Source organism: Nothobranchius furzeri, chromosome 12, assembly GCF_043380555.1.
Source record: "Nothobranchius furzeri strain GRZ-AD chromosome 12, NfurGRZ-RIMD1, whole genome shotgun sequence".
In the NCBI taxonomy this organism is placed as follows: domain Eukaryota; kingdom Metazoa; phylum Chordata; class Actinopteri; order Cyprinodontiformes; family Nothobranchiidae; genus Nothobranchius; species Nothobranchius furzeri.
The window spans coordinates 23,401,781-23,421,087 of NC_091752.1; the positions used below are offsets into that span (position 1 = coordinate 23,401,781).

The following is a 19,307-nucleotide window of genomic DNA, read 5'->3' on the forward strand; positions in this document are numbered from 1 at the left end:
CCTGTTTAGTTCAGCTCTGTGTCTCGTTAATTACTCCCACCTGCCTCTTGTTTCCCAATCACCTTAGCTCCCGGTCCTCCTGTATTTAAACCCTTTCTGTTTTGTGTCCTGTGTCGAGTCATTGTTTCAGTGTCCAGCGTGTGTTAATAAATCGATGTCCGAAATCCTCACCTGTCTGCCTGTCTTCCTCCCTGCGTGTGGATCCTTGCCTCACCTCCGCTCACCTCGCCACACGCCGTGACAAAATCACAGCATTCTATGTTGGTAGAAAGATGCTGGATGAGTTTAGCAACAGACAGTGTTCTGATGAGAATTAAAAAGAGAGATCATATCTCTCCTGTCTTAGCTTCCCTACATTGGCTACCTGTTAAATTCAGAATAGATTTTAAGATCCTTCTTCTCACATATAAAGCTCTTAATAATCAAGGTCCATCATACATCAGTAATCTGATTGTTCCATATGTTCCTAACCGAGCACTTCGCTCTCAGACTGCAGGTCTACTGGTGGTTCCAAGAATATCTAAACTTAGGATGGGAGGCAGATCTTTTAGTTATCAGGCTCCTCTCCTGTGGAACCAGCTCCCAGCTTTAGTCCGTGAGGCAGACACTTTGTCTACTTTTAAGAATAGGCTTAAAACATTTTTATTTGATAGGGCTTATAGTTAAAATCTGATGTTAGCCTAAATCTGGACAAGTGGGGGATTACAGGGAGGTGGAGTGTACAGTCGTTAAAGACGGCTCTCCCTTGCCCTGCCTCCAACATGCCTACATCTAAATAGGATAGGTTATCCAGAGTTAACTCTGTAGTTATGCTGCTATAGGCTTAGACTGCTGGAGGATACACTGACCACTTTTCACACTCTACTGCTTTCTTCTACAGTCTGCTCTTTAACTGTACTATTTTGTGCAATTTCAGCTGTTAACTTTATTTTCTCTGTGAGTGTTTTTCTCCCCAGAAGAAGCTGCGATGACGTTCTGCTGAGCTGTGGTGGCCTCATGGAGGGGGCCATCGACTAGCACACTGCTGCTAACCACTAATACATTCTCTCTCTCCTGATAATAACTTTTTGTTTTCATTGACTTTTGATGTGCTAATACTAGTTTATCTGTTTAATTATAGATCCACTAGGATAAATACAATAAAGTTTATCTTTCACCAAATACAATATTTACTAAGACATCACAATATTACTATAGACACATTACTTGTGTGTGTGTGTGTGTGTGTGTGTGTGTGTGTGTGTGTGTGTGTGTGTGTGTGTGTGTGTGTGTGTGTGTGTGTGTGTGTGTGTGTGTGTGTGTGTGTGTGTGTGTGTCTGCCTGCCTGCCTGCTCTGTCTTCTCGATCCCCAGTGAGTCGTGGAGGATGGCTGCTTATACTGAGCCAGGATTCTCTGGAGGTTTCTTCCTGTTAAAAGGGAGTTTTCCTCTCCACTGTCGCTGCATGCTTGCTTAGTACGAGGACTGCTGTATAGTCACTGACACTAGTCAGTGACTTGATGCAATTTGCTGGGTTCCTTATATAGGAAACATTATTTCTGATTGGCTTAATGAACTGTGAATTGGAATGTTTATTATGTGAAGTGCCTTGAGACGACTCTTGTCGTGATTTGGCGCTATATAAATAAACTTGAATTGAATTGAATTGAATTGTGTATGTAGATGTGACGTGGACTGGCGCTGCCCAATCCCAATACTCGCACTGCGTTCTATGGTCTTCAGTGAAGTGCACTTGGAAGAAGTATGCAGTAAAGCTTTGAGTGTGTAGTACTAAAGTGTGCAAATAATTGCCGAATTGGGACACAGAGCATTGCGTCATCGACCGCAACGCATGCTGGGATGCTGGTCGCTGTGTTACAATAACCTTTATTAACTACTTTCAAATAACCAAACAATTTTTTGAAATACATTTACATTTATTGCTGCTTTTTCCAAAAGATTCAGAGCATCAATTAATCATCTTAAAAAACTACTGTTATTTGAAAATACATATTTTCAGAAAAGGTACTTGAGCCTTTTCTGCCGTAGCATGAACTGTGGGAGTGGATCAAGGGTGCAAAAGAGGCATTAGAGAATCGGGACACCCTACGCACTCGCACCCCTGGCCGGGATCGTGCAATTGAAAGTTGCAAATGTGGAAGCACGATTATTGGGATTGGGCCTGGGAGCTGGCGTAGCAGCAGGCCGCCATCTTGTATGGGTCTTCATTTGCCCTCAGTGCATTTATTTCTACTGAGGAAGGTACTTACCCAAATAAAAATGATATACTTTATTATGCTTTTTTGCAAAATCAGACATATGGAAGCATGATAAGAATTAGAAATTAAAAATCCAATGGACACGCTAGAAAAGTCAATAGCAATCTCACGTGATCTGTTTTCAAAAGTGAGCCGGTTGTTGCAACCGTAGGCTGCACAAAAAACGGGCATAGTTGCCCGCCCTGTGTTGACTGCATCGACATATATACTGGACAATTCATTTCCATAGGCTCCAATAACACATTTTTGAGGCTAAATGGGAGGTGGCCACCACCGCCATTTTGACTGTGTCACAGGTTCCGTCAAGCCTAGACAATTCCACAAAAGGGAAGAGAGGTGGAGCTGAGGGTGGGGCTGTAAGGCTGGGATCAACTGACGACATCCAGTCGAACTAGCTACAAGCTAACCTGAAGCTAACCCAAAGCTAACGCACAGATGGGAGCTAAGCTAACGGAGGTAGCAACCTAGCTACAACCGGAGTTAACTGTGCACAACACCAGAGCTTCTGAGTCAGAGATCCACTGGGTAAAACCGGGTGGAACACAGAGGTCTCCCGAAAGCTGCTGAAAGCCGGCAGCCCGTGCAGCAGACAGAAGCTGTGATCAGACAGAGATGCGCCGAGCTGCGGGGAGGGGAGAACCACAAGCTGGCAGCCCGCGCAGCAGACAGAAGCCACGATCAGACAGAGATGCGCCGAGCTGCGGGGGAGGGGAAAAACGGGTGGAAAACATCTGTCTCCCGAGAGCTCCACAAGCTGATAGTCGGAACCAGCTCCACCAACATGTTATATTTCAACCCATTTTCTAAAGTGCAGCATTATGTTAAATGCACTGGGTTTTACCCCATTACATTTAAATTTCATGGTTAAACAGTACATGTTAAAATCTAAGCTCAGCTCGGCAGTGACCTTAAATACATAAATATAATTTTACTTACCGAAAAAAATGAAGTGGAGACTCCGTGGACGCTCTATTAGTGCAATTAATGCCACAGCAAGTCATTTTGTCCAACAATTGCACAAATAATATCCAAAATAGAATACACAAACACAGAGACTCAAAATCCCAGAACAGTTTCCAAGCCAGACCGAGGCTCTACTGAGGTCTTTCCACGGAGCTAGCTCTGTGGTCATGTGGGTCGGATGCTCATTAATTATACAGAATTTTAGGCTTTTAATGCACTTAAATAGAAAAGTGAGAAAAAAATTCACCCCCCTCAGAGTTGTCATGAGTGTAAACTAGATCATTTAAACAAAAAACATGTTTTGGTACCAGGCTGTAAACATGTTTATTTCTGCTGTGAAATTGGTATTTTTAACATGGGAGTCAATGAGGATTTGCTCGCTTCTGACACCAGCCCCCAGCGGATGAGGGCAGAACTGCAATCTTTGGTACTTCCGGGTTGGCCTCAATTTTTGAGCCGCATTGTGGGGGCTTGGTTGACTCTAATTGGGTTTGGAAAGTAAGGAACCCACCCGTAATGCTGCTATGCTCCTCAACGCCCAACGGTGCATCTACGTATTCATGTCTATGGGTTTAGCACCATCACAGCAGCTGCAACTAAGCCAAACAGCAAAGATGGTGATAGGTAATTAATTTTATCCCATATTACCTTAAAGGACGACACACAGAGAGAGAGAGTAACTTGATCATTTGTTATGTCCATGTGCGCGAATCAACATGCGAGAAGCTGGACGCAACCAACCAGCCCCCACTCTGCATACCCGCATTCTCCACCAAAATGTTAAGTAATATTTAATCTCCATAACCCTGTAACCTGAAATAAACACTCATGAGAACAAGGAAGACATTTTACCCTGAGTCCCCAAAATATGGAGAGTTAACGCAGAGGAACCTCCTCCGAGGCTTCCCCACGTCACTCCCCTGTGTTCTCAGTTCGTCAGGGGCTTTATTCAAAGGATGGAGGAGAAGGCGGGGCCTTCTCAGGTTACAGAGGTACAGAGTTTTCTCAATCAACATCCTTGCTCAACCTTTCATGAACAGCCACAGTTGGCAAACACAGAGATTCATGAAGTGTTAATGACACAAAATGGGCAGCTTTTAGGCCTCAAAAAGGTACAATTATAAAAATACCCAACAGATGGTGTCAGCTCAGGAACATTGCTTGTCTGCTACATCTTTAGCTTCAACTTTGGACTATTTATACTTGGACTCTTTTTTGAGACATGAGCAAGTGGAGGTACTGCTTCATTTTCAACGGTGTATGGTGGACTGTCCTGTTGACTGATTTCTGACTGGTTCAAGCACTATCCAGTTGGATCAGAAACACACAGCAGGTCTTAAGTTGTCAGGTGCAAATACTTTTTTTCTTAAATAAAAAAAAAGGTTTGTAATTAATCAAAGTTTTAATCTTGCTTTCAAACTCTACATAGCCGAGAAACGAACATTATACCAGGGATGTAGGATAAAAAGTTCTATTGTGTCAAGTAAAAATGTAGCTTCTGATCTTGATTGATGGCTTTTTTTAAATAGTCAACAAATTGTTGCATCTCTTCATTTATTCTTAAATAGTTACATAAAATATTTTAGATGAACATATAAAAAAGCATAATTACAGGCTTTCCTGCTTTGTTGATGAATAAACATTTTAACACAAAAACAGCCCCAATGTGCAGTGCTAACTTTAGCTGCATTAACATTAAATACTGACACATAAGAAAATAGAAAAACACACTTTTGATGTAATGAAAGAAAATATACAAATTGCCAAATGTACCCAAAGCATCCACATTTTCAATCATTGCATGATCACCGTGTCCTTTTGATGGCCCACCTGAGTTAGAAGACTACACAACCTGGTCTGATAACCGTGACAGGTTGTCCACATTGTTAACTTGAGTTGACATGGACTTACGGCTGTCCGTGTTCGCTCTGGCCCTCATTCTTTTTTGCTCACTTTGCCATTTACCACAACAGCTGCAGGTGAAGGCCGATTTGAACTCCTCACGGAACTTTCCTGGAAAAGCAGAGAGAATGAAAGCAATTTTTTATCTTTTTGTTTCACTTGAGTAAAACATATTGATCCTTCCTAAAGACAAAAGAGCTTTTGGTGCTTTTAGTGTTTAATAATTAACTGGTGGAATGTATGATGATAAATAAACCTTGTTGGATTAGAAAAAATATGGTGAATGGAGGTCATGCCAAACTGCTCACTAGAGGGCGGCAATGAACTTGTTTTTTTATGAATGAACTGGAGAAGGAGAGGGAAGATTAGAAACTCACCACTCAGGAAATTATAAATGATGGGATTTGCTGCACTGTTGGCGTAAATGAGCCAGTGTGAGAAAGTGAACCAAGCATACACTGTTTCTCTGTCGCTAATGTTCTTGAAGGTCCCGAAGACTCTGGAGGTACAATGTTTGCGAGTTAAACAGGGAAAAGTAACTGAATGCCCTGATTTGTGCAAACAAGTAACAATTATGTTAGCGTGACTTTGAATTAACTTCAGTCACTGAGATTAGAGAATTTTAACCTGAGCTCAGATCATTTACTGCTTCCATTGTAATTTTCTCTCATTGGGTTATTTGATTGTGTATGCAGCAGAGAAGCTCAAGAGATTGTTACCTTTTCATGACATTGAGAACGCTGATTGGTAAGTAGCACAAAGCAAACACAAATAGCACCACCATCAACATGCGAGCTGTTTTTCTCCTGGCTCTGACTTGTTTGATCTCTGCACAAACTGTGCTGGTCCTAACCCTGACGGTCTCTCTCTGTCCCGTGTTCTGAGCTGAGCACCGGAGAGTCCTCCACTTCCTCTGAATCACTGATGTGCTTCCAGGAATCTGTTGATTAAATATGTGCATGCATCAGACACTAGAAGCTGAAAGACCTTTGATTCACAGCGAGTTTATAACAAACATTAACGAGATCAGGGCCCAGCACCTTAGAGCTGGGTTTGTGGATTAGCATTAAACAGCAGGGTGACGAAGATGGTTGAGTTTGTATTGAGATGCATTGCCGTCAATATCATGTAAATGAAAATTTGTGCAAGATTAAAAATCATTTCCATGTAATCATTTGGGAGATGAGTGGCGTCAGGGATAAAGTACAGTTTGCAGATACTAAAAGGTTGCAGTTTAAAAGAAAGATGGGTCATTCCCACTGTGCAATGACCTAGTTTGTACATCCTACAGAAGTGGTCTTCTTCCGGCTCTTGGAGGGTGCAGACGCTTTTCTTCTCCTCCATATCTTATCCTCAAGGCCTTTGACTGTGTGTGATGGGTGCACGGCTGCTTCTGCATTTTTTCTGGAAACTGGAATCTGAAATTCACTAAAATGGATCTCGTCAGTTGGTCACTTAATGTGGTTGATAAAATTTTTTCTACGATGAGAATGGGGGAAGGGGCTCCCAGATGTCCCTTCGGGACAGACCAGCTGTCTGTGGAGGACTCTGAAGATGTGTGGATATGCGTGGTGTTGGTGTCGGATTTCCTGCTGATCAGTATTGGAGGCTACCTGGCTTACTGGAAAATTAACGAGCTGTCGTGGAATATTGGCCGGATCCCAGAGCTCAGAGATGGATTGCACCGCGCTGTGAATCCACAGACTCACATAATTGCCGAGATGAATCGTAAGCTTGGGACTTTGGCCGAGATTCATTATTGGCACAAAAGATGGATGCCATCAACGAGAAAGTGGACAAATCAGCACGGATTGGGATAGTTTAATGTCCATTATTGGGATTTTGAGAGGTTGACGACCAACAAACTGTATGACAGAGAGAAAATTATCTCGGTCTGGCCCCAAAACAATTTCTAATCGGAATCTGGCGCCCTTGAGCCTACAAGGCTACAATGAAAACTCCCCCCTCAGAAGATATGTGAAATTTGCTGTCGCTATGGCAACTCAATTCTGTCTCATATCCCAGCCTGGGCGGGACTGCGGGAAGGCCGCTGAAACGTTCCAGGGTCACTGCAACCCTCCAACCTTCAATGCCCCTCCCCCTATCCACACTGAGGTGACATGCGCTGCTTCTACTGTGGCCTTCCTGGTGGGAGGGTAACTCTGAAGCGCCTTTTTTCCCCTCCACCTGAACCAACCCTCATGTAAATCCCTCTGATCTCTATTAAGGTAGCGCGACTCATGGTTGCGAATGACCACAGTCACCAATTCTTGTCATGTGTCTTGCCCATGTATGTCTGATCTCTGAATTGTGTGTACTGAAACTCTAATTTCCCTCTGGGATTAATAAAGTATCTTTGATTTGATTTGATTAGCACTCAACTCAACTCAAGCTTTATTTCTAAAGTGCCTTACAGGCACGGGGTGACACCAGAGCGCTGTGCAGACATGTATTAGTAATAATAGGACAAGGATTAAAACAAGAGTAAAAACAAATGCAAAAAAGAAAAAGAAACAAAAACAGCATACAAATTGCACTAATAAAAGAAAATAAAAGCAGACTAATGGTCACGGGTAAAGGCCAGATCCAATAAAACCCTGACCTTAAAAACTGTCACCAATGGTGAAGTACGCACGTTAAAAAGTAACTCATTCCAGAGTTTCGGGTCTGCCAAGGAAAAAGCGCTGTCTCCTCTTGTCTTTAAACGAGTCCTAGGAACTGTGAGGAGGAGACTGTCTGAGCTGAGTGCCCGTGCTGGTGTATATGGATGTATCAGTGTCTGCAAATATGTGGGAGCTAATCCATTTAACGATTTTAAAACCAGTAGAAAGACTTTAAAACAAGTCCGGAAATCCACAGGCAGCCGGTGCAAGGATTTCAAGACCGGGGAGACAAGGTCAAATTTCCTTTTTCCCACGAAAATTTTGCCGCCGTATTTTGCACTAGTTGCAGCCTTGCCCAAGTTGCCCATGTCACTCCAAAAAGGATGGAATTACAATAGTCAATCCGTAATGTAATAAAAGCATGAACTACTATTTCCAAGTGGTGTCTTGTCAGGACCAACGGACTCAATATAGATATGACCTGAACGCCCATGCGAAGTTGACTGTTTGTAGGGTTAAAATGAACAAAAGTGTAAAAAAACTGACTTTATAAACTAAGATTATTACATCATATATGTAATAAACTGAAACAAAATCATGTGCTTGCTTGAATTTGTATTTGAATGCATTTTATTTTTCCGTTTCCATTCCCAAGACTAATTGACTCTACTGGGGTGACCATTGGAAAATAAAAGCTAGATTTTCCCTACTGCAATTTCATCCATCCATCCATCCATTTTCATCCGCTTATCCGGAGTCGGGTCGCGAGGGCAGTAGCCTAAGGCGAGAGGCCCAGACTTCCTTCTCCCCAGCCACTTGGACCAGCTCCTCCGGGGGAATCCCAAGGCATTCCCTGGTCAGGTGACAGACATAGTCCCTCCACCGTGTCCTGGGTCTACCTTTAGGTCTCCATTCCCAAGACTAATTGACTCTACTGGGGTGACCATTGGAAAATAAAAGCTAGATTTTCCCTACTGCAATTTCATCCATCCATCCATCCATTTTCATCCGCTTATCCGGAGTCGGGTCGCGAGGGCAGTAGCCTAAGGCGAGAGGCCCAGACTTCCTTCTCCCCAGCCACTTGGACCAGCTCCTCCGGGGGAATCCCAAGGCATTCCCTGGTCAGGTGACAGACGTAGTCCCTCCACCGTGTCCTGGGTCTACCTTTAGGTCTCCTCCTGGTTGGACATGCCCGGAAAACCTCACCAGGGAGGCATCCTGACCAGACGCACGAGCCACCTCAACTGGCTCCTCTCGATGTGGAGGAGCAGCAGGTCTACTCCAAGCCCCTACCGAATGACCGAACTTCTCACCCTATCTCTAAGGGAGAGCCCAGCCACTCTTCGGAGAAAACTCATTTCGGCCGCTTGTATCCGCGATCTCGTTCTTTCAGTCACTACCCAAAGCTCATGACCATTGGTGAGGGTAGGAACGTAGATTGACCGGTAAATCGAGAGCTTCGCCTTCTGACTCAGCTCTCTCTTCACCACGACAGATCGGTACGACGCCCGCATCACTGCAGATGCAGCACCTATCCGCCTATCAATCTCACGCTCCAGTTTTCCCTCACTCGTGAACAAGACCCCGAGATACTTAAACTCCTCCACTTGGGGCAGGACCTCATACCTGACTCGGAGAAGGCATTCTACCCTTTTCCGAATCAAGACCATGGTCTCAGATTGAGAGGAGCTGATTCTCATCCCAGCTGCTTCACACTCAGCTGCGAACCGCTCCAGCGAAAGCTGAAGATCACGTTCTGATGAAGCCAACAGGACCACATCATCTGCAAAAAGCAGAGACCTGATCCTCAGGCCACCAAAACGGATGCCCTCCACACCTTGGCTGTGCCTAGAAATCCTGTCCATAAAGGTTATGAACAGAATCAGTGACAAAGGGCAGCCTTGGCGGAATCTAACTCTCACTGGGAACGAGCCCGACTTACTGCCGGCAATGCGGAACAAGCTCTGACACCAGTCATACAAGGACCTAACAGCCCATATCAGAGGGCCTGGTACCCCATACTCCTGGAGTACAGACCCACAGGGCCCCCGAGGGATGCGGTTAAATGCCTTCTCCAAATCCACAAAACACCTGTAGACTGGTTGAGCAAATTCCCACGCACCCTCCAGGATCGCCCTAAGGGTATAGAGCTTGTCCAGTGTTCCACAGCCAGGACGAAAACCACATTGCTCCTCCTGAATCTGAGGTTCAACAATCCGATGGACCTTCCTCTCCTCGCCCCTAAATAGACCTTACCAGGAAGGCTCAGGAGTGTGATCCCCCTGTAGTTGGAACACACCCTGCGGTCCCCCTTTTTAAATAAGGGGACCACCACCCCGATCTGCCAGTCCAGTGGGACTGCCCCCGATGTCCACGCAATATTGCAGAGCCGCATCAGCCAACACAGCCCCACAACATCCAGAGCCTTAAGGAACTCCGGGCAGATCTCATCCACCCCTGGAGCCTTGCCATAGAGGAGCTTTTTAACCACCTCAGTGACCTCAGCACCAGAGATTTGAGAGGCCAGCCCAAAGTCCCCAGACTCTGCTTCCTCACTGTCGGTGGGATTGAGGAGGTCTTCAAAGTATTCTGCCCACCGATCTACAACGTCCTGAGTAGAGGTCAGCAGCACGCCATCCCCACTATAGATAGTGTTGGTAGCGCATTGCTTTCCCCCCTGAGGCGCCGGTCGGTGGACCAGAATCTCCTATAAGCTGTACGGAAGTCTTGCTTCATGGTCTCACTAAACTCCTCCAATGCCCAGGTTTTTGCCTTGGCAACCACCCGAGCCACATTCCACTTGGACTGCCGGTACCCGTCAGCAACCTCTGGAGTCCCAAAGGCCAAAAAGACCTGATAGGACTCTTTCTTCAGCTTGACAGCATCCCTAACCACCGGTGTCCACCAGCGGGTTTGGGGGTTGCCACCACGACAGGCACCGATGATCCTGCAACCACAGCTCTAGTCGGCCACCTCAACAGTGGAGGCACGGAACAGGGTCCATTCAGACTCAATGACCCCCGCCTCCCCCGGGACATTTTGGAAGTTCTGTCGGAGGTGGGAATTGAAGCTCCTTCTGACAGGAGACTCTGCCAGATGTTCCCAGCAGACCCTCGCGATTCGTTTGGGCCTGCCTGGTCTGACCGGCATCCTCCCCCACCATCTGAGCCAACTCACCAACAGGTAGTGGTCAGTTGACAGCTCCGGCCCTCTCTTCACCCGAGTGTCCAAGACATGCGGCCGCATGTCAGATGAAACAACAACAAAGTCGATCATCGAGCTGCGGCCTAAGGTATCCTGGTGCCAAGAGCATATATGGACACCTTTATGTCTGAACATGGTGTTCATTATGGACAATCCATGACTGACACAGAAGTCCAATAATAAAACACCACTCGAATTCAGATCCGGGGGGCCGTTCCTCCTAACCACACCTCTCCAGGTCTCACTGTTGTTGCCCATGTGAGCGTTAAAGTCCCCCAGCAGAACGAGGGAGTCATCGGAAGGAGCACTTTCCAGCACCCCCCTCCAAGGTCTCCAAAAAGGGTGGGTAGTCAGAACTGTAGTTTGGTGCATAAGCACAGACCACAGTCAGAACCCATCCCCCCACACGTAGGCGGAGGGAGGCTACCCTCTCACTCACTGGGGTAAACCCCAACGTGCAGGCACCAAGATGGGGGGCAACTAGTATGCCCACCCCTGCTCGGCGCCTCTCAGTGGGAGCAACTCCAGAGTGGTAGAAAGTCCAACCCCTCTCAAGGAAACTGGTTCCAGAGCCATGCGTTGAGGTGAGTCCGACTATATCTAGTCGGAACCTCTCAACCTCACACACCAACCCAGGCTCCTTCCCCACCAGAGAGGTGACATTCCATGTGCCAAGAGCCAGCTTCTGTAGCTGAGGATCAGACTGCCATGGTCCCCGCCCTCGACTACCACCCGTCACACACTGCACCTGACCTCTTTGGTCCCTCTCACAAGTGGTGAGCCCATGGGAAGGGGGACCCACGTTTCCTCTTCGGGCTGTGCACAGCCGGGCTCCATGGGTGAAAGCCCGGCCACCAGGCGCTCGCCAACGTGCCCCACCTCCAGGCCTGGCTCCAGAAGGGGGCCCCGGTGACCCACGTCCGGGCGAGGGAACACGGTTTACATTTATTTAATTAATCATAAGAGGTCTTTGGGCTGCTCTTTGTCTGATCCCTTACCTAGGACCTGTTTGTCATGGGTGACCCTACCAGAGGCAGAAGGCCTCAGACAACTTAGCTCCTAGGATCGTTGAGACACTCAAACCCCTCCACCACGGTAAGGTGGCAGCCCAGGAAGACTGCAATTGAAATAATAATTTAATGTATTTTCAAACAGGATGAAGGGAATTACTTTTGTCATCAAGGTATTTAATCTAAACACTTATGGTTGGATTTAGCGGCAGGAACTGCTTTGAAGAGGACATTTTATGACTTGCCTTAAGTTATAATAATTCTATGGTCAATACAAAACACGTTTTGCACAAAATCCCTCTCACTCAAATGATCACAGTCATTATCTTGACATTTTGCGTACATTCCAGAATGAGCTGTTTCAGGGTTACGTCACTTTAACCCTTCCACTGTCCTAATGGGTGACCCCACGAGGAAAGTTGACCATTGAGCAGAGTTGATGGTTTATCCCTTGAGGTCCATGTGGCAGGGGTGAGGAGTGAGCACCACCTCACCCCTGCCACATTGGTACATTGGTAGATTCTCACTGAATGCTGAATCAAAACTATGACTGAACACATGTGGAGTTCTGTACTTAACCCAAAAAGGTGAAATAACTGAAAACATGTTTTATTTTCTATTTTCTTCAAAATAGCCACCATTTGCTCTGATTACTGCTTTACACCCTCTTGGTATTCTCTTGATGAGCTGCAAGAGGTAGCCACCGTAAATGGTTTTCCAACAGTCTAGAAAGAGTTCCCAGAGGTGTTTAGCACTTGTTGGTCCCTTTGTAAATGGTCATGGTCATAAAATAAAGAAAACACATTGAATGGGAAGGTGTGTCCAGTTTGGCCTGTACTGTATCTCTATTAATTCTTAATATATGAACCACAAAAGCAGAACCAAAAAAATCTATAATGGCTTAACCCTGTGACTTCTAATGATTAACAGTTTTTAAAATTCTAATAAACATTTAGAATACACACCTGTTGACACCACAGCTTGTGGCATATCTGAATATACGCCAGAACCATGAGACACAACGGCGCAATGTATGTGACGATGAAGAAGCCGGTGTGATAAACTTTGGGGTAGATCTCAGCTGTGAAATGAGAAAAGGAGATAAATACACAAAACTGTGACCAGCTGCTGAGGAACTATAGTCATAAATAAAACAGAGTCCACCTGATTTTTACTGATTATTAATGAACGGCTCTTGAATCGCTTTGAACTCAGGACTAAGAAGACTATAATGAAGCGTCTGGACAGCAAACCTTGGAAACACTGTTCAATATAATTGAAGCGAATGGAAATAATGCATTCATAAATCTGTGTGTAAATTGGTGGAATCGAAAAATGGATATGTTAAAAAAACATAATAATTAACTTTGATTGATTCCCAGAGGACAAATAAGTAAAAACCCAAATTAATAATACATTTATTTATGATCTGGCCGGCTTGTTTCACTGCTCAACTGCTTTTATAATACTGATTAATAAAAGTTTTCTGTTGCTGTTTTGATGCCTTTTCATTATTTTAAATAATAAAGCAGCTTGCATTTCAAATGAATGCAGTCATTAGTTCGTCCGCAGGTACAAATACAGACTTTTGAAAGCTTTCATCTTTAGGAATAAAGAATCTGTTATTGGGTAGTTCATTTGTGCATTTAGGACTTATTTCTTTCAGAGAAACAAAACTAAATAACTACATTAGCAATTTAGATCATCAAATCCATCACTGTATGACTATCTGAATAGCTTCTTCACCCACTTTGGGCTGTCCAACTCTTCTTACTGCACCAAGAGAAGCTGTCAAAGGAACACCAGAGGGGCGGTCCTATCGCGAGTTGGCAGTGGATGTCAGGGTTAGGACAAAGAAAGTTTATTATCATGTGCACAAAAACACAGTGGCTTTGACAGTGCAATGACAGAAGACAGGATGCTGCACAGAAAGCAACTGGCCCAAACAACATCCCTGGGTGAATTTTAACTGGGTCTGCTCAGGAAGTTGCCACAGCGCTGACAGACAACTTCAGCATCTCTCTGTCTGATGCAATGATCACTGTCTGTTTTAAGAGGTCAGCTATTGTTCCCTGTCCCAAAATGAAGTGAATGCCTAATTTACTATGACTCTTACCCCGGGTTTCCACGGGAGCCGTCAGCAGCACGTTACTGCAGCAGCACGTCTTGCTCGCGTAAGCTGCTGCTTGGCCCTTCCCACGAGACACGTAGTAGCATGGGAGCAGCTGTCACCGACCGAGCACGAAGTCACACGAGTGACTTCGTCAGTAAACACAACAACAAGCAGGAGAAAACTACAACATGGTTTGTGTTTTATGTTCTGTCCGTTTTATAATCGCCAATACGGACCTGAAAAACAAAGGAGACCGCTAGCTAGGTGATAACTTCTCACGGGGACGCACAGTTAGTAACTTTTTTTAAAAGTAAAGCAACCGGAAGGCAGTGCGTTCTTTATTCTGAAAATCTTGGTAGCTTCTCTCCATTTCCGCGTCCGATTTCCTGTCTTTCCTTCCCCAAAAATGTCGAACTTGACCCGTTTCAGAGGCGTCGCGCGTAGAAAATAGAACCGGCGCGAAAAGGCCGCGACATGCTGCTCCTGAGACGCGGCCGACTCGCGCTGCTGACGGCTGCCGACGGCTCCAGTGGAAAAGGTTCTGTTGACCACAGCGGTTCCTATCAGCAGCTATGACGTGCTGCTGCAGTAACGTGCTGCTGACGGCTCCCGTGGAAAGCCGGGGTTAGGCTGCTTGTTAAAAATGCCCAGATGCTGGTTTTGGCCAACATCAAAGACATGTTTGACACAACAGCATACAGGAAGAACTGGTTTGTCTTACCTTCACTCACCTGCTATTCATATGCCCAACTGCTGTTACTGGATTCAGGTCTTCATTATTCTGCACACTTTTGCATACTTTTCAATAAACTGCAGCTTCAATGTTGACTTTATTCATCTGGTGTTCAGCAAGGATGTGTCCTAAGCCCCCTTGGGCACTAAAATGAGGCTTTCAGTGCTGACTTCTACTAACTTGTGTGGTACAGAGTGTTCTGACATGTTCCATAACCTCCTGGTATGAGAAAAATGTTCAACAGCCTCACCTCTATAAAGAACAATAAAATCAGCAAAGGCAAAACCAGTAAAGAGACTTAGGATCAGACCACACCCATCATCTGGGCAGCTCCAAAACATTGACACAGATGAAAAACTGATTTTTCCTCAAGGCTGTAAGAGTCATGAACTCTGACCTCTGCTGCACTTTGTTTATGACACTATAACCTTAGCTGTGTATATGTATGCATATGTAGATGAATTAATTCATTCTCACTTTAGTTTAGCCAGTTTTGACTCAGTTTGAATGACAATTTAAAATGAATCAAACATGAAACAGCAGATGCTCCTAATTCATGAAACTGTTTCGTTCCTTGGGTCGACCTGTGCTTCTGGCAGAACGCGAGAGAGCTAACAAAACACTTTCAAATGATCAGGGCGAGATTTGTGTAAGCTCACCTCCCCAGTGTTCGTCACACACTGTGAAGAGCCGGGTCTTGTTCGTGAGTTCAGGCAGCAGGCTGCTGCACTCCATCACAATGGCCTGAGGAATCATGATGATGCACGACACAACCCAGATGGCAACAATACTCTTGCGAGCCCTCTTGGCCGTGCTCTTGAACATAAGCGGATGACAGATAGCATACCAACGGTCCTGGGCGATGCAACTCAGCGTTAGGACTGATACTGAAACAGAGATGGTCTGTAGGAGAATAGGAGAAGGAAACTAGTTGGTCAAACTGCTCGTTTACCTGACTGTTCTGTTGTACGATGCAGACCTCTCATAGGCAGGTGAACTTTAGGGTTCTATCTAATCAAAGCTTTAACATTTAAAAAGAAAGTCTGCATATCTGTAGACAGCAGCATGCTGCTAAGTTCCAGTAAAACAATAAGTTCCAATAGTGGAAACGGTTCTGTGACATTGTCAGACATCAGATGGCCTCAGAGAAAAAAAGCCACAGATTTCAGTCAGACATCTATCAGACTTCTCACTAATGGTGTTAGAATAATGGTCTCATGAAAAATGTTCTCAGACAAAACAACTTCACAAAAACACATTTCCACTGACTTCTGGGAAATGTTTGCAACAGATGCAACGATAAAAAACGACTCACAAAAAAGCTTCCTGGATGCCATTCCTATTTCATCTGACAGTTTTTCCTGAGACTTTATTCTGACGCTGTTTATTCAGAAGTCAAGTGGGTTTTGATTGAAGTCTGATGCTTTTCCCTCTACACTCTGATGTCTGACGTTCGATGTCTGAAATGTTTTCCTGGAACCTGATGATGTTGTAAAAAAATTAAATGATGCTTTTTTTTAAAACTGATAAAACAAAGATAGCCTATATGTTTTTTGCAAATTAACTCTTGATATTTACAGCAAAAATACTACCAATCCAAATTATATTTTAGATCATTGTAATTTTATATATAACAAAGCCTGAGTGCAGAGCAGGGAATGTTGAGATCACTAGTCCTCTCCTTCCCTGTCCTCCTGATGGAGGACATCCGACACGCACCATCCATCCATCCATCCATCCATCTTCTGAACCTGCTTTGTCCACATAGGGTCACGGGGTGGGGGGGCTAGTGCCTATCTCCAGCAGTCAACGGGCAATTAGGCGGGGTACACCCTGTACAGAGAGTCAGTCCATCGCAGCATCCGACACTCACCACTGTCTAAATTGCATACTTGCCTGGATGTACAAAACACTCGGGGAAAATGGCCCAGAAGGATGTCTGTTGCTGAATTTCAATGACTACATCCTGTTCAGAGTAGTCATGCTAATTTCATGTGGAAGTTTAAAATCTTTGTTCCTTTCCTGCAGGGGGAAATAAACGTTCAGCTCGGCTCACTTGAATTAAATGTTCAGCAGTAGGATGCCAGATGCATACTAAGTCACTGTTACTGGCTAGTCTCAAAGGGTCATCATTATTATTATTACTAGTAGTAGTAGTAGTAGTAGTAGTAGTAGTAGATCAAAGGCAGAAGGACACTAAACCATCACATAGTCTGTATACTGTCTGACAGTTACTTTGAAAGAGGCTATATAAAGTCATGATGATAACAAAAAGGTGCTTTTATGATGTAATATACATAATAATTATAATAATAATAAAAATATTAGCTGCAATAGCTTTATCATGCAGGTGAAATGACAGCATTCTGTAATTAATTCATGCTCACCAAAGATTAATGGATCAATATATTTAAAAACTCAAAGGTTTTATATTGAATTCATGAAAAATTGGTTATTTTGTCATTAAACGCATTAAAAGAGACCAGCAGACGCTGGTCTACAGAGACCACTTTGAAATGAAGAACGTTTTGTGTCTTTCTGTGCCTGATGGTGCAATTGCCATGATGTAAGCCATGAGGAGGTTAGGACCCAAGATGCAGAACCAGGATGACACAAGGCAGGAGTAGTAGAAAAACTTAAAAATCCTTTATTAGGAATAATTGCCCAAAAGTAAAATCCAAAAGGGCAGGTAGCCAAAAACCTAAATCCAAAAATCCTAATGCGCAAACCTAGAGACCAAGAGACGAAGAGCTCCTTTGAAGAGCAAAACCTAGAGACATCCAAATACCTATAGAGACCAGGAGAGGGAAACGAGACAACGCTGACACAAACAATGGACCGACAACACCCTGGGACACAGACAGGGTTATATACACAGAGGGAAACAATCAGGAAAACAGGTGACAGGTGTGTGGGGAGTGAGACCAGAAGGTATCAGGTGAGACTAATTAACTAAGTGGGGAAAACTGACTAGGTAAAATTAATCTACAGAGAACTAAAGATAAGTGAACTCCTAAACCTGAAAACTAGACACCAGAAGAAAAACACTAACGGGGTGGGATAACTAAATCTGAAATCACTAAGGGGGAACCTGAGGGAAACCTGGAGGGAGCTGGAGACCTAAAGGGGCACAGAAACCTAAGGAGAACACCTAAGGGGAACACCTGGAGTGGGCTGGGGAACACAAGGAGGCACAAGAGGGGGGCGCAGGACGCAGAACATGACAGCAATCTGCTGCATTTGTTGCAGTTTTTTGCATCAACCTGTGAAATATTCGCTAAATGTCTTTATAATCGTTTGTCTGCTTGAAATGTATTTTTCTGGCAGCTATAATTTTTATTTATTTATTTATTTTCAGAAAAGAGGCAATAAAAATGTTATTGTCTTCAGTTTGGTGACCTTCAAACTTCTTCTTAAAATTGAGTTTATTTTTTTTATTGCACTGGCTTCACAAATGACAAAACAACTGCCTGAAAACATTTAGTTTCTAGAACAGAACTTATTATAAGATACAATAAAAAAGATATCTAAAAGATATTTTAGATACAATTTTTTCGAATAAATATATAATAATAACAATGACAATAATAATAATAATAATAATAATAATTATAATTATTATTGTTATTATTATTTAAAATAAAATTGGTATAAAAAACAAGAAAATGCAATTTTTTCATTGCAACCAAATCTTTGTAGCATCAAATTACATTCATTCTAAAGGTCATCAGGCCATGTTTATTCTACATACACTTCAATTATTCATAATCTCACTATACTGCTCTTATCATATTTTTCCTGGTGTTTTTCTTCTACCTAAACAATAATCTCAACTCAAATGGCAAATGATTTTTAGTGACATTTAGATACGCTTCCCATACTTTGCTGCCCTTTCATTTTACAAATCGGTGACACCTTTGAAATTGTTTATGACAGGGCCATAAAGTTCTCTCATAATAATACACAAATAATATGTTCTTCTTTTACAGAGTGTCACAAAATAGTTTCACCCATCAAAACTAGAGATACAGATATATATTTTTAACATTAAGAGAAAAACACTTTGAAATGAATTTAAAGAACGTTTTGTGTCTTTCTGTGCATGATGGTGCAATCTGCTGCATTCGTTGCAGTTTGTTGCCTCAACCTATGAAATATTTGCAAAAAGTCTTGAGAATCGTTTGTGTGCTTGAAATTATTTTTTTTTCTGGAAGCTATAATTTATTTTATTTTATTTTATTTTTCAGAAAAGAGGCAATAAAAATGTTACTGTCCTCAGTTTGGTGTTCTTCAAACTTCTTTTTTAAATGTAGTTTATTTATTTTTTTATTGCACTGGCTTCACAAATAACAAAACAACTGCCTGAAAACATTTAGTTTCTAGAACAGAACTTATTATAATATTTACAAATTTTTATCTGGCTGCATTTTCATAACAAGACATTTTGTTCGCTGCGTGTTTATTCATGCTATAAAGGCAAGGCAGCTTTATTTGTATAGCCCATTTACACACAGAGGCAACT

At 43.6% G+C, this 19,307-nt stretch overlaps 1 protein-coding gene across 1 annotated transcript in view; it reads right to left on the reverse strand.

Moving 5' to 3' along the window:
• Positions 1-4,935: 4,935 nt before the first annotated feature.
• The window catches only part of hcrtr2 (hypocretin (orexin) receptor 2), a 48,020-nt gene continuing 33,648 nt past the window's right edge, over positions 4,936-19,307 (reverse strand). The window contains exons 3-7 of the mRNA XM_015944538.3: positions 15,445-15,688; positions 12,905-13,020; positions 5,842-6,062; positions 5,500-5,621; positions 4,936-5,233 (exon numbers count right to left, since the gene is read on the reverse strand). Coding sequence (XP_015800024.3) covers positions 5,064-5,233; positions 5,500-5,621; positions 5,842-6,062; positions 12,905-13,020; positions 15,445-15,688 — 873 coding nt within the window. The 3' untranslated portion in view covers positions 4,936-5,063. The remainder of the gene's footprint in view (positions 5,234-5,499; positions 5,622-5,841; positions 6,063-12,904; positions 13,021-15,444; positions 15,689-19,307) is intronic.